This window comes from Diachasmimorpha longicaudata, chromosome 1 (assembly GCF_034640455.1).
Source record: "Diachasmimorpha longicaudata isolate KC_UGA_2023 chromosome 1, iyDiaLong2, whole genome shotgun sequence".
Lineage (NCBI taxonomy): Eukaryota > Metazoa > Arthropoda > Insecta > Hymenoptera > Braconidae > Diachasmimorpha > Diachasmimorpha longicaudata.
This window is the reverse complement of record NC_087225.1, coordinates 12,422,356-12,447,166: the sequence shown is the minus strand read 5'-3', so window position 1 is coordinate 12,447,166 and position 24,811 is coordinate 12,422,356. Positions and strand designations below refer to the sequence as shown.

Genomic DNA, 24,811 nt, shown 5'->3' with positions numbered 1-24,811 from the left:
ATCGGAATTTTGGAAATATATTGATAGACTTCTCGGATAATACCATTTCGTGGTGTCATTGGCTTTAGGAATATTTCATTTTTAATGATCTTTATATCGATCTTCAGACAATTCTATATTCCCTCGTTGAACACTCCACTAAAACCTGTTAGATCCATAACAATAAAATCAACGATCACGGAGCTCCGTTACTTGTCGTGCAGTTGCAATTATTTTGCCCTCATGAGTGGATAAAATAATCAGACAAGTTGTCCTTGAAGTGTTATTCATGCTCCTGCCTCTTCAGTTTTTCCCTTCTTTCATCCAGTCACGATGTCATACATGTCTTGTACATTAATTCCCTCCCCATTGACATTTTTTTTTTCACTCGTTGGAGACTCGTTTGACCTATTTAAGGTACACAGCACCCCTCGAAAATGTGCACTAATTTCTCCCCATTCCCTCGTCTGTCGTTAAAGTGAAAATACGAAAAAAAAAAAAAATGAGAACTGCAGAATTGAATTATTCATGCGGGACCTGACGGATGTCGCATGCCGAGGCGTCAGAGATATTCCAGGGTTTACATCGTAAATTTTCATTTATTAAACTGTTTAACACCTGAAAGTTGAGCCAAGTTTACTCCCAATGGACGCATTATGATCCCTTGAACACATAAATACTAGTGGAGAGTTCGGGGTAATTCTCTTGGTACATAGAACGTATGTATTTAATGTACGAATATGAGTATAAATAATTAGTTCGTGCGATTTCTATATTTACTGCGTAAAAAATGTCTACCAAAGGTCATTCAATAGATTCACAAACTATAAAGATGAATAAAAATGAGTAAAATGTAATTTTTGCAAACATAAAAAAGCAAATTAATTCCAGAATACTTAGTCAATTATAAAATTAAATAACACTCGAGAACTGTATTCTCTCCATTCCCGCGTTTACTTTGCATAATTTACCAACTCCTTCTCATCCAACCATTCTCGTGCGTCCAGACTGTATCGATTTTCCACGCACCGCAGTGTACACAAAAAAAAATGAAACTGAGAAATGAAAAAAAAACAGAGAGAGGGGTTATAGGGAACATGAGACGGTGAAGGGGGGACATGCAAGATAGAACGCCCGATTTCACCTGTTCCGTTCCTTTGGCTGTTCTACAACGCATATGCCACGTAGTCCGCGGTAATCCCCCTTGTAACCCGCCCATCGCTCGCCCCCATCCCCTTTTTTTCATGAAAAACTCATCCCCCAGAATCTCGGGGGGATAATACGCAGCGTCGTGAGTTACTTGAAATAACGTGTATACATATAAAACCCACATTCTCTATTCCCCAGTGGAGGGTAGACAAGAGGGAGACAGGAGAAAACAGAAATGATGTAGGGAAATAAAAAAAAATGTTAAAATTGAAAGAGTAGTTTTAACAACTATTAATTTTTTCTCACCGAAATGAGCCCATTTGTATTTTCTCATTTTTATCACTATTTCATATCTATTTTGCACTGGAATGGCTTTCTACTTTCAAAAAATTTTTTATTCAAGTTCAAACAACTTCGTACGTTTCTTTTTTTTTTTATTAATAAAATTGCGCCGCAATTATCGTATTTCTCTAATGAAACCAGTGGAAAAAATGGCAGAGGAATAATAAATGATACAAATGAAGAAGACATACCTCAGGGGTAAGCTGCTACCTACCTAGGGGTTGTAACAGTAGCTCAAAACTGAGGATAATGGTAATTGTTTCCGCCCCCTCATCATTTCGTCTGCGTTGTACTCTTCACCCTTTTCTCGTTGTACGAAATATCCCCGTCAGCCCTCGATAAACCCCCTTCTCCATCTGGTCAGTGCCTGAAGAGACCCAGAGACAATGGGAAGGGGTGGGGAGGGGGGGAGAGTGACGTTGGTCGTTCTCGTGGTGCAGTAATTACACGACGAATAACCCGTCAACCCGGTCGGTGAAAGCATCCCTCCGCTGCAAAACGATGCGCGCCTTCTCCAGCGGATGAGGGTCACGTGGTTTCCTTCATCCCGAATGTCCACCTAACCTCTACCACATTCTCATTTCAACTTGAACGTAATTTTCCCGTATCAAACCACCGAGTAGTGAGTGGGAATTCCACTCTTTGTAGCGTTTCTAAACACGGTGAGGAATTCATTTGTTCCGGGCAACTCGAAGTCATGCGGAAATTGCGCACAGAGTTTGCAGAGAAAAAGAGGAAGGGAAAAAAAAAAACATCACATTCGACACATTCTCTCGGACAATGGGTCCTTGTAAACTGTCTTTCGCTTCCTGCAGGACGTTATTTGACATCCGGGTATTCGAGTGAGACTGTTTCACCAAGTATATCGTGAGTGATGTGGGTCAGACCGCTTCAAAGTCCTTGCTCATGGTACCTCTGTCCACTGGAATTTTTCACAACAAGACATATTGCTGTTTGTTAATACATTGAGCACCTGAGGACATCCGCCAACCTGTCTCATCATTCGATGATCAAGACAATTTTCTCTTACTTCTGAGAACAAGAAGATAAATTTATCTCTCGATGTTCTTTGGAAACAATTGAAAGATTATTTTCTCAGGAAAAAACTTGTTCTCCGAGTATCTCCTCAACTTGGGAAGCTGCATAGATCAACAACCGGTGTTTTATAACGGAAATTTCTTCGTATTTTATTCTTTATGCAAATACGCGATGCAATACTTACATATAAACGATGAATTAATGGATAAACGAAACTCTCTAAATTGTGAGACGTTATTGAATATCGATGGAGAGTCTCGTAGAGGGAATAATCTCAGGAATTAAAAAAAGGAGGAAAAAATGGTTTTCATTGTTATTTTTTTCTGATAAACAGAGCATTTCAAATTGTTCGGTTAATGATTGGTTCGATCCATAAAGGGTCACATCCCCTACAGTCCACAACGCAAGCGATCATCAACCAATCGAAGTTTATTTTCTTCCACCTCTTCCCCCCAAAGGTGGTGATGAATGGAAGTAAATTTGTACCGACCACATTCGGTAGAAAAAAAATCAATACATAACATTGACCAGTCATTCACCTCCACTGAACTGCTTTTTTTTATTGAATCTAGCTCCTACAAATATCCCCACACCAATGGGGAAAAATTCACTGTACCTCTGACTTGTTCGCTAATTTTTCTCGAACTCCATCCTCCATGTGTGTGTGATGAATAGGAAAAAATTCACCCCAGACGTCACTGAGATAAAAAAGCTCCACACTAATCCTAGTACCGAGTACTAGAATTTTTCCTTGCACATCTCTCCACGTCCACTTCCTGTTAACCATTATTTGACATCCGGGTCATTTTTTTTTTTCGGCATTGAGGTTATGTGGGTCATGTCTGAAAGCCCCCAGTGTCTCACCAGTGGAATTTTTCGGCAAGCCAGGAGCTCAACGGGTCTTCGCGAGACCATAAAAATCCGCAGTCTCGGCGTTTATCATAATTCACGGGAAGCCCCACGATTTTACCCCTCTTACCTTTCCACCTCATCCACTTCTTTCTTCGCGTGTCCATGTATGTTACTCTACACAGTATTACTGAAAAGAATATACGAAAGATGAGAATATGGGATGAAATGAAGCCAGAGAGGATGAGATACGTTGAAAATTCCACGGCTGGTACTTGGTGCAGTTGGGCCTCCGTGCGCCGGATCCTTTCTCGACTGATCCGTGCCTGTGCGGAATAAAGAATCGAACTCGTGCCACGATCACTATCTTACGTAAAAACACGTCGCTTGGTCGTTCCTCTATGGCCACCCGGCACGTTCGCCTTGTACTGTATTGCTGTATTCATCCATGTGTAGATTGGTACGGGGGTGTGGGGCGACCTGTGAGGGGGAGGGGGAGGGGGGAGGGCAACAGTGTGTCAGTTCACGAGGGCGACGATGAGAACGCACGCAAGAGCATCACTAAATGCACGTAGGCTAGCAGCAATGAAGCTCTTGTAAGCATGAAAGACTAGTCCAGATTATGGAAATTATGTAATTATTGTCATTACAGAAAAAAGATAAATAAGCTGATGGTTGTGAGAGTGCAGCAACCCAAAATCAAGTCATTAAATGGTAAATTATAGAATGGAAAATTCGATCGGAGAATTTGTGGGCTCGCATTAATCTGATATGTAAATCTCGGGAAAGAATGAGCGATAAGAGGTTTTACACTTTTTTTTTTAATCCCGGAAGAGGGATATAAAGTTAACGCGTTATCTTCAGAAATCTAGAGACGCGATTTTTTAAAATGCATTAAATTGTGAGTGCAATTTAAATACCTTCGGTGCGTATCTTTAAGTCGTATAGAGACAATTTCGAGAAGTGTTATTCATAACCAGATAACGGTGAATCTTGGTATCTTGTGTGCAGCAGGCACATTGACTCGATTCACCGACGCATTTCGGGGGGGTTGGGGAAGAAAGAGGAAGCTGTGGTGATAGTAGATGTACACAGTGTGTATAAATATCTTTTGGTTGGTGGTTGTGTGGGAGATAAGAGTAAAAGCGATTTTCGCGGTGAAGGGACCGATGCACGATAGTCTCGATGACACGTAATCGAGGGATCCGTCAAATCCACTTGTGACACGTCAATATTGGCTCGATGACAGGGGTGAAAGAGGGGGTGGTCAATGAAACGGATATCGCGAATGAAAGCGTCGATATGTCGCTTGCAATCACAATTCGTCGTAAAAAGTATAGCGAAAAAAAAATGGGAAAAAATAGGTGTATGGAGTTGTCATTAAGTTTGATCAAAAAGGTCAGTTTGGTGAGAAATGTCGAGAGCTTTGGTTTGTGTAGAACAACGTGCGGGAATTGGTATAACAGACATATCGGGGGTTATTATTGATTGTCCGATGATACTTAAAAAATGTAGATGCAGTGGTATTTATTGATTGTTCGAACCACGTGACGCCTGCTCTCATTTTTTGTGACGAATGCTGTGTACACATGACGTTGGGTGAGGTCACTGCTCCCGTGAGTGCAAATCACAACGGCTGATGGAATAATAAATTTTTATACTTTGATGGCTGCGATGGTGAAGGGAATAACATGCTTCAATGGTGCCATCCAATGGGTTCTCAGATTTTCCGTTAGACTGAGGGAGACGATGAATTTATTCTTGTTGAGATGAACTCATAATAAATATATTGCATTTTGATGTTGAATAATTACGAATTTCTATTAATTGATGGGCTAGAGAAAAATTATTACGGACAGAGTTGGTGGCTGGCTATCGCTGAGTTTATTTTATCAAAAATCAATCTTCATATTGTGTTGTCAAGCTATTGTAGTGCTGGATATCCTGAGAAATGTATTCTTGTCGCCCCACAAATTGTCTAATGAACAAGCTGAAAGCTCGGAGGGTTCATTGCCACAACTGTATCAAATTTTAACGACGTCATAACATCTTTAATACCCAATTTCCAACCGTCTCGCAACAAGCCCTCAAAATTAGTTTCACAAAGCATTTCATTTCTCCGAATGATTCTGCTCTCGTAAAAGTATAATTCCAGTAGTCATGATCGTCAGAACCAATTTATTGTTTCAAACGTCAAAAAACCGGATGATATTATTGATACTTCTTTGTTGGAAAAAATTGCACCCCAGGGAAATGACATTCATAAACCGTAGGAATGAAGACAAATGGGATGGAAAATGGTTACGACATACGTCTTATCGTTCTCCTGGGTTCAAACTGTATGGGGGGGGAAAGGAGATCACCAGTGACATTGCGAAGAATGCTCACACCATTTCATTGGAAATGACTATTGGCTCCTCAACACAAAATGCGTCCCTTCACCGTGGATTCTCTTTCTCCTGTCGTAGGACTCAAGATTAGTTCTTTCGATGCTTTTTCACTTTTTTTTTTTCTTTCACTTCAACATTATCACCTCGAATCGATCCCTCAGCTGGCGGACATGAGGAAGGAAGACCGATGGTGGCGATCCACGATTCTCTCGCGGGATTGTTTCCGCAGTGGTTGGGGCTGAGCGGGGAATAGAGGGAAAAAAAGGATGAGAGGAAGATAGAGGAGAGCACTCACTTCCCATTCTACTCTGAAGAAAGACTCTGGGAAAAGGATTGCGGAGAGCAAAAGCCGTGGGGTAAAAACAGGGACGAAACATGGTTGGGCTGAGTTGGAAAATAAAAGAAAGTGAGAATGAAGATGAACAGGAGTTGTCTAGCTATCGTCGAAAGTAGAAGTGACAGAATCGTTATGGATTTACCATTAAGACTGGACCGTTAAAGTTGGAATGGTATTTTGGGAGGTGGTTGGGGGGCTAACATCGGTGATGAAGTTGCTAATAAGTCATAATTGAACTTTATAACTTGATGTGATGTGAGATATGTCACAAAGTAAAGCCGAATATGGAGATTTGACTTGGGATATTGCAGTATTTCATGTTCTACTCGGGGAGCATGTACTTTCCAACGATTGGTACATTAACGAATGTTGACTTTAACAATCTTTAAATGTGACAATCATTCTTGCAAAGATCATCACTTCGTGAACGGAGCGATGTGGATGTGAACTATTCCAAATTGAAACGCTTCTGTCGCGTCACCATAGAATCATGTGCTTGATTTCGACAGCATAAATACAGAATTGACATCGTGTCATTATAATTGAGTTGGTGGGGTGTATCTCGCAATATGATTGAAAGCTTGAAATCCTATTAGTATGGAAAATATTTATTCTGAGATTTCTATATTAAGATATGATGCACATTAAATATTTGAGTCGGTGTCAGCAGATACGCGTTGAACAATCGTGAAATTTTAGCTCGTGACATCGTCATTCCTTCGCAGAATACTTGAACTAAAGTAAAAAATTCATATATCTTTATATTCACATTTATGGAATAGGAATCATAATGACCAAAAACTCGGGAATATTAATCGCGAACTAATAGCTTCATCAGCTGAATTTATGGTCATCACTAATATTAAAAGACTTCTGACATCCCATCTAGAAGTAACACACAGTCTATCCTTTATCCGTAATGTCGTCACGATGATGTTGCTAAAATGATAAAAAATTAACGAGAAAATGAGGAACTTGCTCGATAACAGCAATTCACTCAGCAGAATGACACGATGAATGAGAAAATTATGTGAAAAGAAGAAAAAACTCTTCAGCCCATAGCTGTAAGATTTGAATACACTCAGTCAAGCGAGACCCCAGTTTCTTTTCATATCTATTCATGCTCTCCTCCGAATTGACATCTCCATTTCTATTTGACCAACCGAGTGTATGAATGCCTCTGAGAAAAAATTATAAAGAAATTGTCGCAAAAGGAGAAATAAAAATCGTAGAAATTCGAAGAAGTGAATTTTATGCAAGTGAATACACGTTTATATCAAGACAGTTTAACATCAAAGTCATCCTGAGGCGAATCGTCTTGTTTTTATCTAACCTCGAAATGGAGAGCGATAGTACGGAGAAAAGCCAGAGCACGAGATTAATAGCAAGATAGTCTGAGTGTAGGCTGCAAGTTGCGAGGCATAGGAAAGAGTGAAAAAAGAAAAGTAAAAAAAAAAAAAGAAACACAGAAATGAAAGAAAAAAGAAACTCATTTCGCCTCTGGTTGCGCGCCGTCTTTCGCGAGTCTAGAGGAAGAAACTTCTTTGCACTCGAGTCGTTCGTCTCTCGTTCTCGGTCTCGTTGCGCTCGAGACAACAGAGTGAGAAAGAAAGAGTTGAGTTTGGGAGAGAAAAAAAAATGAAAAGTATCAGAAGTAGGGGGTGGGGGAGGGGTATGAAAGGGAAACGAGAGTCTAGACCGATTAGTGTTTGGTCGCCGGAACTTCGGAGGAGAGTCGCGGACCGGAGGAGATATACTGAATGAAGAGAGGAGGACTCCAAAAGTATCTTTTTGGGATGCTAAGACGGCGTCCGGAAGTGGCTGGGATTGGCGGAGCATGGAAGAGATAGCGCAAAGAGAAAATGTCGACAAACGAATAACGAGGGGGGGGGAGGGAAGGAGAAAGGAAAAGTGGGAAAGGAAGGAGAGGAAAAGACAAATAGAATTCGGTAAAAAGTTTTTACCCGCACTGAGATTTAATAGACCGTGGAGTCACTCGTACCGGATGTAAGAGATGGAACAAAGACGGGACAATTGGTTTTTTCTATTTTATTTTTAGCTGGGTCTCTCTATTTTAATCGCGTTGGTTTTCTCGGGGTAATAACGAACGGGAGGTGGGCAGGATCATTTAGACGGCGATGTACTGGACATCAAAGTCGGAGTGATAAGAAAGCACTTAGTGATGAGTATAGGCGCCTTTTATAGTCGTCTATCAGTGAAAGAACCTTTTTTTTTCTCCCAACAAGACATTCGCTATTTGTCGTAGGAGATATGGAGGAGTTTATTGAGAACAAATGGTCGTGAGTAGAAGTATCTTCGAATTGAATACGGTGGAGAATGTACCCTCTCAAATGATTTTTCAAGTATCTCAGAACTCAGAGATGAATAGTATGACCTATTCGCCAATCGATATTTATCTCCATCCATTTAATTTTCAAGTTGGTGAATAAAAAACGTATTTCATATCTCCCATGGGCACATGTTCTCCCTTTTCGGATAGGAGGCTCATCGTAATGGTCCACACGTGACTTAGAAACCACTCTGAGTAAAAGGAAAAACATCCTTCCATTTCCACGGGTTATAATAACGTTACATTCTTGGCGTGGTTCTCTGTATCTCCCGGTTTCTCGGTCGTTTTTTTTTCAGCCTTCTCCGACGGGAGGAAAAAGTATCCAGCGTTCGTTCTTCGTTGTATCAACGGATAAATTGATTTTGCACGAAATCACTGGTGGAATGGAGGCAGCCTGAAAAAATAGTGTCCTATCGTAATTCCGTTCACAGCTCAGACAAAGGGGGTAGGTGTGGATGGAATTGATGGGCTGAGGAAATTCTTGTGTGATCGTACGGAATTCTCACATGAGAGTGACTTCGGTGTTACGTGATTTTCCATGCGATTTTGATTGAATTTTTTTTCTTTCAAATCACGTAAAATAATCTTTCATTCAACCACATCTGGAATTGAATCGAGTATTTTTTACACTGATAGAACGGAGTAGTTATTACAAACAAATGGTATGTTTGATTATTATTATTTAAGTTGACATTCGCCATCCAAGTGAGCTATTCGTTGTTGGAATAACTGAATCATTCTATCAGTAAATTCACATATCGAACTAAACTCTAAAGGAATTTCATTAGTTGAAGATCAAATGAAATTCATGCTGTCCCTCAATAACGTACTACCCTCCATCAAAATACTGACGTTCCTCTATTTTTCATCTCACCAATTCTCTGAACAAGACACCCATCATTCTGCACAGCTCGTCAAAATAATCTTACTTGAACCCAGTAAACCCAGTATCCTTCCGCACTGCTATTCCAATGCAGGTGAGACAGACTTCCCCCCCTCACCACCGTCCAACCGATGGAATAAGGGATGAATGAAAGAGCCGTATCTAGTGTGATTTCCCTGGGGCGAAGTCGACCGATCAGACGATTGAGTGGGTGGTTGAAAACCGCACTGGGAAACCTAATATCCCCGGGTAACGCTCTCCCCCCTCCTTCTTCACCTCAACCTCTCTTATATTCTCCTTTGGGGTCTCTGAAGTGAGAAGAAACGCTATAGGGAGGGAAGAAACACGAGATTCTACGTCGATGGAAGCCTCATCGTAGTCTCAAGGCGAGTCTCACTGTACTTAATCGACGATATCCAAGTCCTCCAAACCAACCAATATCGATCACAGTGCGAGAATATAGCAATCTCAATGCAGTCTCGGTTATCCTCATCTTCTTTCTCCCCTTTCCCTCACTCGCAGCACCACTTCTTCCCCGAAATCATTGCCAAAAGGAAATGAGAGAGAACGAAAAAACGAGGGAGAAAAAAAAAAGAACTTCAAAAATCCATTTCGCGCGGGCCATTAGACGCTCCAGCGTTGGCCAAACATTCCTTCCTTCCAATGTAAACTTTCAATTTTTCAGAGTCAATTCGTTTCTTTTGTAAATTCCCCGGCATCTCACTTCAACTGTATATGAGAAATGACAAAAATCTATACTGAGAATTTGAGAATGTTACTCTCGTTATTTTCGCATGAAAATAATGGGTGAAGTTAAAAGGAATATAACGCGAAGAATGTGGATATGGGGTTGGAGGGGTGATGAGATATTATATAAAAGGGAGATGTATACTTATGGAAAGTGGGGGCAAGAGGTGAGGGGGCGTAATGACTCGTTTTGGGTTTCGCCTTTGGCATGTGCGTGTATGCCGCCACTGGGCCGATCATTTTACTACAGCATCCGTACATACTCCTCATTATTCGAATTTCCCCCTTTTTTTTAATTTACGTTTTTCCTTTTTTGCCCGTTTTTTTTGAGGTCTTTGTTCCAACGAAAGTCAGGGAGGAGGAGATAATTTGGAGTGAATTTCTTTCTCATGCATTTGGGGAAAAAATTCTCACGCTTCTTCATTATCATGAAAAGAGTTTTTTTTATGAAAATTTGAATATGATATGTGAGAACAGCAAGTGATTGAATTGAATCATGGAGGTTTATGAAGATATCTGGAATCGCATGTTTTTTAATGTTCTCGGAATGTATATTTTTTCAAACCTCCAACAAATCTGTTGATTGAAGCAATTTAACTGAACTTAGTTTTATTTTTTAGCTTGAGGGAAGAGTAGCTTTATAATTCTTGTAAAAAATGACACTTCTTGCTCGCAGAAAACGACCTTTTTCTCATCAGCATAATAAAATATTGTACGATACACAGGAAAAAAAATGTATTTCCTGGTGAGTATGATTACAGACTTCGCCTTCGGCTCAGCCTCCTGCTCGTCAACAACTACTTTGTTTCACATGTGTAGCAATGTACAATTTTCTTCATCTTCTCATAAGTACACTAAGAAGAGCGCAATAGAGTGGCAATACGGAGGGGCACCTTATCTTTACTCTTACCCGTAATTCGTTCTTACCTAAAATACATTCTTAATTTTATCCATGATCAATCGGATGATCTCAGTCCAAGTCCCAGTTATCTTCAGTTATCGTGTTGACGATGAAAACTATTCTAATTTTTATCTACATTTTCCGTGCCCAATACCGGTAATTTTTATCGTATTACTGTTCTTCCTCTTGAAATGAAGCACAAATGAAACCCCAGAAGCTCATTAACTTCCACGTAGAATTTGAAATTTCATAAGCCTTTTCTTCACAAGACGAATCCACCAATTCTCTCACGAAAAAATTATAACTGTGCGATAGAATATATCAATTTCTAATTTAATTTTTCAAATTATAATTCGCTAAACCGATGCCATCAAAACCAAAGTTGTCATTTACCTTGTTTCATGGAAATAATAATAACAGACAACATTAGTCAACAAAGCTGTCCATTTAATCCCGTGAAAGTTTTTCAACTCTAGTTGAATCCCCTGAGCTAACCGGCGGTTTATAACACCGAAATACCCCCAAATCTATAACAATATCATATTTGAAATATCTCGATAATAAAATCATTGGCATTAACCAGTCAACGTGAAATTCGATAATGATATTCGAGTCTGGCTTTGAGTGGAGAAAGCACGTTCTGTGGTTTCGATGCATTTGCGGGACTAGTGGGAAAGCGCGCTAGTGCATTCAAATGCATTGTATACGTTGGAAGATACATCGGGTAAAACAATAATTAATAAACGCATCGTTGAACTGTGATACTACCTACAGAGTTATGGATGTACTCTCTCATGCCTCTATAAATACAGTAACAGACTTAATTATCAGAGTGGAATCAATATATCGGTATTTATAAATCGTGGAGTATTAAATGGGGTGTAATTCATGGCACAGAGGGGCGTTTATGTGATTTAGGTAACTGGTAGATACTTCCTGCTGATCATAAGCATGAATTATTGAAACAAATGAATAATATTTTTCAACTTCTTCTTGCTTTGGTTTCAATTATTGTGATTGAATGAATTAACGTAATGAAGTATTCAATAAATCCACGCGAATGGGGGGATTTTGAGGCCTTTTAGTCACTCCTGTAGGAATAAAAACGAAATACAAGATAAATAGACCGAAAAATGGATCTTAACGACATGGCTATGTCTGCCGATAGGTGCGGTTGCTATCGACATATACCTGAGATGGAAATGCAACACTCTTATCCCTCACATACACTCGTTATCTCGACTCCTCCAACTGGGAAAATTCTTGTCCCGAGTGGTTTACAAATGTATACGAGATAAGAACCACACAATATTGGTCGGAAAAAGGACGGGCCTTCCCTGTACTAGTCAGTTGAAAAAAGAAGTCGATATCGGTTACTCGGGACACCCTTGCTCTCGTACTTTAAAGCCCACTCCGAAAGACCCTAAATTGTCAAATAAGGCCTGAATGCGGATGTCTACCTCTATACTGTGTTATTATCCTCTAAGGACATACCTAAATTGGAATGAACGGACCAATGCATGCGAAGTTCAGTTCAACGGTGCCATCCGATATAAGATTGTAACGGTAAAGGTGGTGAAGGAAACTTGACTGCACCAGAAAAAAAATTGTTGTGTAAAATTACCACATTTTCTTGCTCTTTGAAAAGTGCCCATTTTTCTAGTTTTGGTTGGATGAGATGAAAATTAGTCGCAAAATTTCTTCCAAGACATTCGAAATTTAAATCATTACATTTCGTTTTTGCTCATCTGGGCAGGTGAACACAGAATTCTTTTTCCCTGGGAGCCAAAATTGTCTCAGCGTTGAAAAACTGCACTAAACCTTGCCTCAGTATTGGCATTTTACGAGAAAAGAGTTAATTAGAAAGTATCCATCTTGATCCTGGGATCAATTTGGTTCAATCTTGACTACCAACAATTCGCAAAGATTTATTTGGTTGTAACTAAGATAAACATCGTTGACCCAAGTTTATATCACAGTTGGAAAATCAAGGCGTTGACAACGAGGGTTGGTCGACTGAAATTATAATTCACACCTTCTAAGAATGTAGGTAATTCCCACCTGAGTTCCGTCTTTGATGAATCAATCCATCAAAAAATTCACATGAAAGGCAAAGGAAATTGAACCCAGCAGTTGAAATGAAGTACAAGAAAAATTCGACTTTTTTCTCTCACCAGCGTCAGGATCGTCCCTTTTCGTGTCACTTAGTTTCAACTGAACCAGAACCTCGAGCTCTCATTTTTTTTCTCATCCAATCGTTGGAGGAAGAAACTCGGGCGGATTCCTCTGAAGACAATTCCCTGGACGTTGGACTTTTTTTTTTTTTCACAAATTAGGTTTTCCAGTGAATCCAGCGTTTCCCTTTGAACTTCTCCCCTCCCACTGGCCACTATATTCCAGGGTGATGGCCAGAGTAACTGGGGGTAGCCTTCAAGTGACTTTGGTGAGGAGAAGAGCACTGGCCCTCAGTTGAAATTCGATTTCTTCGTCTTTGGCTTGGAACCCCTCGGACATATGTGCGTCCTCTCCTTATTGAAGGGAGATCCATCCTCCCAACCCCTCACCCTTGTCTACGGCCTTTGGAGGGCCCTCGAGACTCATCAGCCAGGCAAGGAAAGGAAAAAAGTTGCCACTTCGATTCAATTAATATTCACCAGCATCCATAATTAATGCAACGACAAGACCCCCGAGGTCGATGACAAGGCATCCAGCTAATATCGGTTCTCTCCTTTTTCCTTCCCCCTCGATTTCTCCCGTCTCTCTCACTTCTGCACTTTCCGGGTGCCTTCGCGTTCGACATCACAGGGGCAGACATATTATCCGATCGAGAGTACTCCAGGAATATTTCGCGCGTATGTATTTCTCACACAGTAACTAATGCTCTAGCGTTTTAGTATCTCACAGTTGGAGATAGTTGGCAAAAGGGGAGGAGAGCTTTCCTTGCATCTCTCAGGCACCTTAACTGTTCACGAACGGCAACCGAGCGACTGCTAATCGAATTATCGATCCTCGGAGAGTATGGATGGAACTATATAACACGGATGTATTTATCGCATTTTCAGGGAGGGTGTTTTGATCAGTTTGGATGGATGCGAGATGTGTCAATGTGATTTTTTGTTAGTTTTGAAGTGGAAATCAAGGGGGGTTTGGGAGACTTGATTGATTATGATCTGGTGCTTATTTAGGGACAATTGGATTATTTGATATTCAGAATCGTCTCAGGCTTTGAATAACTAGTGGGAGGAATAGCGAACTATAAATTTTGAACTATCTGCCGATGTATTATAGAAGTAGTTTATCCTATAATGGCTTTCCATCCATGATTCTTTCTCTACAGTATGGAGATTTCATCAGAATATCCACGAGTGAATTTTCCCAGATATCTGATAAGACATCGAAAATTTACAAGGTTTGAAGGAATCTTATAGGACGATACAATATTCATGAATCTATGAGACGTGATAATTTGCTGAATTATCGGTTGACGAGGCAGAAATATCAATGACTAAGAAAATGAAAAATATAAGAATTGAATTGAATCCGGGTAATAGATAACAGCATGCACCACTGACGGTATTCATTTGATTCAAATGGAGCATTCCATTAAGCACACGATATCGGAAAATAAATCACACCAAAAATCAGACATGCTCTCCATCATTGCAGTTGAGAATGTAGCGTTCATAAAAACTCATAGTTGTTCCTACCCCGTTTGTCAGACAACATCTGGAAAGGATGTACAGATATCGCGGGTTGTAAAATGAGAAGGGAAGAGTACGAGCTGCTGTATGTACCGAAGAAAAATTCCAATATGCCTCGAAACTCCTGCCGAGCGTGCTTGGAATGCATTCGTAGCTTTGATTGTGCCACGGAAGCATATTTTTCTCCTACTTTTCGATATTGCACAGAAGCTCCACTTTATAACTACACACTGTGGGTGGTTCTTCTCTTCTACTTCTCGCAATTGTTTACCCCTCAATTTTTCCATTTTTTTTCCCTTTTCTCTCGTCTATCGTCAAGTGTCTCAAATCAAGAATACTGTTCTGAAATTTTAATATTTTACCGTACCGCCCTCGCTTTTCGGAGGATTTGCAAGGATGATATCTAACTTACCTCGTTCGTCAGTCTCGCCGAGTCATCGCTCTTAAGATTCTTTACTTTCTTTCTCTCCGGTCTCAACTCGTAAAAACCACAACTTCACTTAACTTGACTTGTGGTTTTGCATCGTGCAATCATGAAGTTTTTAATAGAGAAAGAAAAACCAACAACGGTATTAGTCAAAGACACCTCAGTTTCATCAACATTTTTACCTTCTCTCATTTGTTTTTTAAAAAACCGGAAATGAGAAGGTTTTTGGGTAATTCGTCATTTGATGAATGGTTTGAGGATGAAAAAAAAATTATCTCTCTCACTACTCAAGACCTGCCAGTATTAATAACCCTCATTCACCTCAGTTTTTTATTTATGATTCCAGGTGATGCCTACGCACATTCCGAATTCCTCATCAAGCAGAGCAAAGTAGCGCCTTCATCAATGTAAACCCCGCCTTAAAAAACGCAAACCTCGATAACCCACAGCCTCATAAACTTTAATTCCACAATCAATAACCCCCATTCCCTCCACCTTAGGTGGTATCCCAGTGAAAAAAAAAATCACCAATTAAACTTCTCCTTGTAACAAGTGAATACGTACCCTGCAAATAGGGTACGTTTATAAAATCGGACATTGAACAGCATCAAGATAAAGTCACCGGCCTTGCCCCAACGGGATGAGCAGGATCGGGTACTGGGGTTAGTGGTGGACACCGGTGTAGGCGAGGCAGGGTCCAACGGCCGAGAAGGGGGCCCTGTACTTGGCCCCCCAACGGGCCAGTCAGATGCTGTAGAACCACCAGTATCTGCGGCAAACGTTGCCAATGCTGTTCCCCTGGCTTGCAATACTCCTAACAAATTCAACGAAAGATCACCATTGAACATTAGTGTCAATCCACGAGTTATCGAATCATCTGAATATCAACCAATTACACATATTCATCCCAGTGAACAAAGCCTAGAAGCTGTGATCAATCGTTCTAGTGTCCAACAGTTTAACGGACAATTGAATATTTGCACCAGAGTGATTGTTCCATCTCAGAACATTGATCGTGTTACAAACATCAGCGATAACAAACGCTCCCGAAAATTCGTGGAAATACTCGAGGGATCTAACGAGAAGGTCAAGAGTGTAAACGAGAAGCTACTCGCTATGGCACGTGCCATGACACCAAGGTGGTCGATGCGCCTGTTGGGCATCAGTTGTGGTTCGGTGGTTTGCGCCTGGGGACTGCTACTTGTACTGTCTGTGCTTGGTGGTGCTTCACCCAGCACTGATTTAGGGGATTTTGACTTTGATAATGCTGGTACTATGGAGGATCTCAATGGAGGGAGATGCCCGTGGGCGTGTTCCTGCCAGGGACAGGAGCTTGACTGCGCGGAGAGAGGACTTACTCAGGTGCCGGGGGATTTGACTGTGCTCGCCGAAAAACTGTAAGTCATTTACTATATTAAAGAAAGGAATTTATATAACCTTTCGCATATTTTCGACATCATTGAAAATTATTGAATTGGAAATGCTGGAAGTAGGGATGGAAAAGAAAATCGGGGTAATTCTCAATATCCATAATTGGAAAATTCTTATTGGAGAAATTGCATTTTCCAAATGGGGAATTTTAATCCGGGACTTGAGAAAGAAACTGATCTAGGTTCTATTTTATCATCTGGAAATTGCTTTCCTAACGTCTTCTGACATTTCGCAGTAGAAGAACTCATTTTGTAGATAACTTTGTAAGCCAGTTCAGATATTCGGAGCAAATATCATGAATAGCCTTCTTCAGATAATTTTATGTCGTTCTTTAACAACTTCGCTACCATATAATTGATCACAAACCGAAAATGGAGTTGCAATTCCAACCTTGAAATAAACTACGAGTCATTTAATTCATGGCACATATTAAATTACAGTATCAGAAGTGCGTCAGTAATAAAAATTCACGATATTTGTATAAAGTACTCACAGGATGAAATGACATGCCACACTGTGGCCCGGAGGTATGCAATCCGGCAAGATGTGCCACTGATTACCATAAATGTCTAGAAGCTTCGTCACTACTGTTATGCAGATGTACATGTGAAAATCAACGAGCATGCTCGTCGACTCTCACACCTCCCTTTCAGGAAACAAAAAATAAATAAAGCTTATAATATGTGAGGATAATCAGTCGCACTGAAAGCCGAGTGAGGGAAGCGTTTAATAAAATACACACTAGCCCCGAGGTATTAACGATACGCTCCTGAATTAACATACGATTAATATGCCGATGAGTGTGGCAAAGGGACAGGAATAATTAAATTCTCGGTGTGCTAACGCGACTTGGAAATGTGTGTAATGTATCCCATCGCATTAACCTCGTGTTTCCTGAATGGAGAGTAATTAAAGATGAATGTTTCGATTTTTTGAGATACGACTAACAAAATTGGGAGTTTCATTAATGCTTAATGCGTCATTGAGTAAGATAATGAATAATTAAATATTGGCATGACAGCCCTTCCCTACTCAATCAATATATCCAACCCCATTCACAATTTTACTCTCCACCGGGTGATTTGCATGGTGTATTGATCACCCAAAGTTCATCAGACCCACTGGTTTCATCCTTTATTTAATTAAGTCGGTACAACTTCAACCCCATCCGTCTTATCTCTGCGTCCTTGTTAATGCTAATTGACGGTTGATAATCAATGATATTCTTTCATTGAGAGAATGTTTTGAAGGGAAGTTGAATAAACGGGCATTATCGTCTTATCAGGCCCGAAATAATGACAATGTTCCGATACGAGGAAGTGTTAATCACTATAATTAGATAGGAAAATCGTCTAGGTAGAACATTCTGGTTGATACTATTAAAAGGAACAGTTAATTAACTTTTTAAGACCAGGAAAATCATTATAAATGCTGGGATGAAAATATCTCAACGCATGTAGTATTAATTATCATACTAATCACCACAGTTGAAATGAAAACTCATAAAAAATTATGTACCTGAAATGACTCTATTCCCATCATAAATCCACCATGATTACCCCTAGATTCATTTGTCACAGCTCCACAAAAAAAAAATTCTCAGCTAAATTATGACACACGGGATATGCCCCTTTGGCGCACGAAGAAATTCTCACTCTTTGATCCGAAATACACGAACGAGAATGCTAATTGACGGGCAGATTAACACGCTAGATAACTGAAACGTCGTAAAACCATCGCTGGCGAACCCACACAAAGTCACTCACCACCAGAAAAACAGGACCGTGCCTATTTTTTAACGATCCAAGGGAGTTACAATGTTTTGTTTTCAAGTTTTATTTTCTACCAGTTTAAAAAAGAAAAATACAATTTTTAGTACCAAGAGCACGACTGATCATTCGGATCGATTGAAAGCTCATATACCTGCTCGGACATATTTCGATACTGAGATAACGACAGGGAGACGACACAGGCGGACAAATGGTTCGTGTTTCTCTTCGATATTCATGTTTCTTCGAATTTTTTTTTCTTCTCTTCGTTCATTTTATATTTTTTATTCTTCGATGTACCTGGGACAAGATTTTTCTCTGGAAATGTCAGAGAACGTCATGAGAACCATACAGGACATGTTAAATGTTGATTGTGACGAGAGTTAATGGAGGTTAGAGGGATCGCGTGTGCTTTTCCGCGGGTTGTAAAATTCTGGATGGGGAATTATGACGGTCATGCGTGTAGACACGGGTACGAGGAGGTAGAGAATTTCCAGTGTTAACCACAAATTGTACCTTCCCTCGATTGTATACTCCACGATTGGTTGACGCTGGTGTATATGCCAGAGACGCTGTATGCCTAGCGGGCAATGTGAACGGGGGGAGGAGAGGATATATTTCGAAGTGCATGCCGTTGGCCCAGGTGGATTAATGAAACCATCAGATTTATGGTACCATCGTCTGTGGTTGCAAGCATGAATGCGTTTCTGTACGTTTGAGAGGGGGATTCACTTGAACGTTAGGGAGTTGCGAGCTTTGTTTAATCAAATATTTTGATGTGTTGGGAGCAATGATGCTAGTCATGAATATTTTCATAAAGTGGGTGTGCTATCAAATATTTGATGAATATAATCTGAATTTTGGACAGAAATTCTACAGAAAGTTTGATGAATTTTCAATTAGTGTGGGTGACCTAAATTCTCATGTTCATCTTCATTCCTCAGCTCCAGAATTTTCAGCTAATGGTAATTTTAGTAATTATGAACTCTAGGTTCTTATTACTTTAAAATTTCAGACTCCAGCGATTTTTTTGAAGTATGAGAAATGTTCTGGACATTAATTTTTTTAAAAATTTAGGGATTGAAAAATAGGAATGGAAAAATGAATTACTGAGAAGTTATTGATTCTCTTTTATCGAATATTTGGTAAATGCGCGACTATGTAGGTCATACGCGAAGAGAAAATGAAATTAAAATTTTTTAGGTGAATATAATAATCAAGAAAAATTCCGAAGACTTTGAAATTCGTGAAAAAAGTAGTAGGTAATTTTTTTCAACCTATTTACATATTCGAAAATACACTGTTGGCTAAATTAATCGTCTTCGCGTTGCTCGAAACGCGAAGAATTTCCCAAATGAACGTTCGCGATGAAGACAAATTGCAGACAGCCCGACGCTCCATCACTCCAGCTCTTGTCTTATTTCCGAAATACTAGAAATCAAGCATCACACGGGGGAAGCCGTTCTTTCCCCTTCTCTCAACAAACATTAACGCCTCTTGGTTTCTAAACTCCAAGTAAGGCTGGAGGAGGCGCGTCAGGCCACTTACAATTTTTCGATTAGCCTTCGTAAACACTCGTTGGAAAACCAAACACACTACCAACTACAGAAGGCTTGTTTTAACGCGCCTGTTTGAGGGAGATTCTTACTCTTCGTTTGCACTTGTGTTGATGTTTTCCGAAGTAACATTCCTCTCTCGTAGTTAACCCCATGCAGATGCATCCACAAACACCCTCTCTGTGAGAAGAGAATAAACTTCTGACTTTTCAAAGAAATACGAAAATTCTTCTCGCAGTAGATTAATTTGATCTGAGAAATAATGAAAAATAAATCACATTCTCGCACAAGGTGAAAAATAACTTCGTTGAATTATGCCGTTCTTCAAGATGGAGAGAAAAGGGATGTATCACTTTTACGAAATGTTCGTAATCTTGACAAAGGGAGCAGAAAAATGGAGTTCTAGGATTCTTACACGGAGGATAAATACCTCCGAGGTGAGAAGTATAACGGAATTTCAAAATTGTTCTTCACGAATGGAGGCATTCTTAGCTTGAGAATTCTATCACATCATATTCTAGTTCACTCTGTCAAGTATTACAGGCATTTTCTACAAGCTTTCTTCTTTGAAAGATAGTTACATCATCAGTAAGCTCTTCAAGAGATCTCTATTCCTTCTGCTCAATCTGACATGAGTATTCCCCATAAGCAGATAATTCCTCCCTCGATGAGAATCTTTCAATCTGAAACACTTATTTATGTCTAAATTTCGATGCACTCGTCTCACATTTCATCCAAAAAATTGTTTTCGTTAATTTTCAACGAAAGATCAATCTTCAAGTCTCGTCAGAGAACATTTCTGTTCCTCGTTTAGAACAGAGTCCAACGGAGTGCATATTATTTGATGGAGTAAAAGACTGAGACGTGTGAAAAAACGTGTTAGATGTACACCCGTAACAATACCTCCACAATTTATATCACCAATACCGTATAATGCGTGAAATAAATTAAACTGTTTATCCTCAGCTTTTAATAACGGCAAACAAGAGGGGGGTGGTAGAGGGTTTATCCACGACCCGGGGAATCCTCGGCGCGCCCCCACGACCATAAAATTTCCAACAAAAGCAGTCATGCATGCAGTGTAGCTTTGGAATAATGCGTGATGGAGGTGGGGCGGTAGAGGGGGTAGATGAGAATGAGGGGTGAGGGGAGGGAGCCGACGAAAACCTGATGTGCACGCACGTACAAATTCGTGGCGTGCTCGACTCGATTTTCAAAGTTATGTTTGTCCCAGGGGGAAGCGCGTCGAAATGCATTAAATATTTATGCCTCCCTCCCTCCCTCCCCTCCCCCCCAAAACCCCTCTATCGCCCTCCCTTCAGCCCCTGCGGGGTCCACTCTTTCCCTACTGAGTTTTGTGCTGCCGGGGCAAAACTAAACGTACCTGGTCTGACACGAAACTCTCTTTTTCTCTTTCGTTTGCTCTTGGTTCAGTTGGACGGGCATTCTTTTCGATGAATCAGACCGTCAGATCCTTTGGGGTTAACCTGGGAGGCTTTCTATTGTTATGACGGTTGCGATCAAAGAGAGACAAAGGAAAGAAGATTCCTAAATTAATGATATTGATCATTTGGGGACCATTTTTTTTTGTTTGAAGACTTGTGGAGATCAAAGGCAGTTCAGGGGTAGGGGAACTTGATATTTAGGGAATGAATAATATTTATAAAATTGGTGAAACGATTTAGGTGGTTTTATCGAGAGGTGATTTTTATCACGACTGAATCATACTATCGGAATATTTTTAAGGGGGGAAGTAGTTTGTTAGGAAGGCACTATTTTTTATCAGGCAATTAGATTTCCTTTTGCGAAATTTGGTGAGTTCATTCACGAACGAGTGGACAGTTTAGCATTCAAGACTTATTTGCCACAGTTTTTTAAAGTAATTCATGTTGTCAAAGCCAATGAAGCTTGGAAACTAATCAGAGTGGAACGTAACTGTCTGCTTGGATAATGAACGGGATTTATAGGAGGTTCACAAGTGTAATTATTCGGGGAGTGAGGTATGCTGGGAGAATCATGCATGCTAATGTTGTAGTGATGGTTTAGAGTGAATTTGTTATGCCAGAGGCAAACACCAGTGATACGGTTCAATAGGGAGTTGGGTGTGGTAGGTGAAATAAGGAGGAGGGGAGGTTCGATATGACCATCGATAGCTTTCTTCAGATGGGTCGTCGTGATGTCAAAGATCGACTTTGACAGCGGGGAATTAATGGATGGTCGGTGGACTAACCGGTGGCATGAGGCCAAGTAAAGAATTTTTCAAGGGGTTGGAAAGATCGTTTGGAGAATTTAGGCTGGGGCTTTTTCGTAGGTGTGGTCGAGCATTATTTATGCTTTTCGGGGTTTGTAGAGTTTGTTTTAAATCCAAATATCCCTTAATTCGAAGAAATGGAACAATAGTTCAGGTAAAAAGGCGTCATCCAAGTTTTTTTAGCCTAACGGAATTTATTCGAAAATTTTTAAAGTTTGGGTTGCCTGCCAGTTCGACAATTTTTTTTTTTCATTCATACCTCGATAAAGACACTAAGAGGTATCGATTGATATGAACTTCCTCAGAGAGAACAGAAATTGAAAATTTTCAAGTAGCTTTGAAACTATTTTCTATGACAAATATTTTACTCTATTTTATTTTATTTTATTTTTTTATTTTAACTTTTCCTCTAAAACGAATCGTTTTATAGATATCCACAAAATAGTCGATGAATGGATTTTTCGATTTAACTCCTGATCTTCCATCAATACTAAAAACGTAAAATTCACATTTTATCATTCATGCAAACACCATCCCCTGCCGGAAGGCATGGCCAAAATCCAGGGTGTAATTTCAGGTTAAAAAATAACTGTCCATTTCAACCCAGTGAATGTAAACCAAAAACTGTCGAGAATTAATTTTCTCCAGGTATATAGTTTCCTCCCTCGAGGGCATATAAAAGCCCTCCCGAAAACGTGATCGCGCATTGGCGTTGCACCGTTCACGATTTTCGGACAATTACATAGTGGAGTTCGGGAGCGACCCCCCAGGGAGAAGTGGTGCGCTCAACTGTGTGTATTTCGGCTCCATGCTTATGCGCCGACACGACCCCCGGCGGGTAGCCCCGCAGACGTGGATAGGCGGAACGATTCAAACTAGCGAAAAATAAATAAAAAAAATTGGGGGGAAAACCATAAATACCTTTTCCTATTTTTTGTTGCTCATGAACTCGGGCAACAAACATTCGCTTCAATTCGACCATTTGGGGAATATCCTGGGGGTGAGTTGGAAAATTTGGAAAGCAAATTGGGGAGATATATTAATAATGCAGAAGGACGGGAAAAAGATGGAGGAGACAAATGTGGGAATAATATACGCCAAAAAGGCGTGGGCATCATTTTTCATTTTTGATATGAGAGGACAAAGACCTCCTAGTGTCACCGAAGCGATCGGAAATATTCGTCCTTATACATAAAAAAATATCACTTCCATTCAAAAAATATATAAGGGGTTCCATACGTGAGGGATGTCCTCATCTGTTGAATATTTAATTGCAGACAGTGAAGGGAGTTTAGACAAAAGTGAGAGAAATGAAATTTCCAGTAGAGGGAAAGTAAATTTAATGACATCGAGATTCTAGTGTTTATCATAAATTTACTTCCATTATTTCAATTGGATTGGAAGATCTAATTCTAGGACCAGTATGAAATTGAAACAAATTATCTATTAATCATACTTTCAAAAATATCGTCACTCCAATGTTTTCAAACATGAAAAACTCATGAATTTATGAATGTGCAGAATGCTCTCTCATTTTTTCTATTCAATTTCAATTCAACTAGTTTTGGAAGTACAAAATGAACTCATTCAAAGCAAATCGGGGGTAATTATCCCCGCGAACTTTCCCCTGTATGATTAACAGGCACAGAACAGTGCGCATTGAATGGTGTGGGGTGAAAGTTTACTCCGACTGTTGAGGACAATTTGATTCTGGGCCAAGTTCGATTGAGCCTCTTGAGTTCTCTGCTTTGCAGTCAGCAGATTGACGATAAATCAGTATTAAGGAATTTGCGACATGGCGAATGGAAATATAAACCCCAGGAAAGCCCGAATCCTTCACCGCAGTTGGGGGTTAGTGGAGAATTGTTGGCTACCCCCTTCTTTGACATTTGGACAAATCTGTCTGTTTGCTCAGCACGTACTTGGCCATTGTCGTGAGGGGATTTCATCGGTGAAAATTGCGATTGTCTAGGGTTGAAATTTCTATTGTGATTGCAGTAATGAATTCAATTCCAGTGATCCTACGACGTAATAAACGAATTCTTTTTTTTCAGATAATGGTGATTAAAAATAGATAATTAGAAAATTCTATGCGAATATCAATTATCATGTCAAGTCAACATGACTGGTTGAAGTACTCACAAATCAATAGTTCTCGAACCATTGAATTCTCCATTTCGATATCCTCTCGGGTGTCTATCATTTTTTCGAATGATAAATTCTCATCGAACAACAATTCTATCCTCAGACCCCCGAACAATTTCAATCTCTATGGAAAAATGCATCCACCTCGACGCATTCGTTTAGTTTCACCGATCCCCCTATTACCGCGAATAAACCGGATCGAAAAACATAATGATATCCCCCTGACCAATGAAAGTAACGATCGCCTATCACCCGTTCACCCTCACCTCCCGATAAAACCGACAACTGATGTCTCGTGCAAAAAACTCTACAATGATAAACACCCCGGAGTAAAAGGAAGAATGTGTGCATACACTCCGTGTGCTAAAGGTCGTAACAGCTATACCCCACGATTCGTTGGACCGCGCATCCTGTAAGAATTATTCTTCTCAAAGCGTCCTTCCTCGGGGCGTTAGCACCAGTGTTTTGTTGCTCAACACATACCCACATACATGCAAAATGGGTGAAAACGTTGAGCACATTTGCCTCGGCGTATATTTTTTCCCCAAAAAATTTATCGTCACGCC

At 40.1% G+C, this 24,811-nt stretch overlaps 1 protein-coding gene across 2 annotated transcripts in view; it reads left to right on the top strand.

The window, feature by feature from the left end:
* Sli (slit) overlaps window positions 1-24,811 on the top strand; it is a 255,780-nt gene that overhangs the window by 4,099 nt on the left and 226,870 nt on the right. For both annotated transcript variants that reach the window (XM_064134630.1, XM_064134621.1), the window contains exon 2: window positions 15,440-16,490. In XM_064134630.1, coding sequence (XP_063990700.1) covers window positions 16,210-16,490 — 281 coding nt within the window. In that variant the 5' untranslated portion in view covers window positions 15,440-16,209. The remainder of the gene's footprint in view (window positions 1-15,439; window positions 16,491-24,811) is intronic.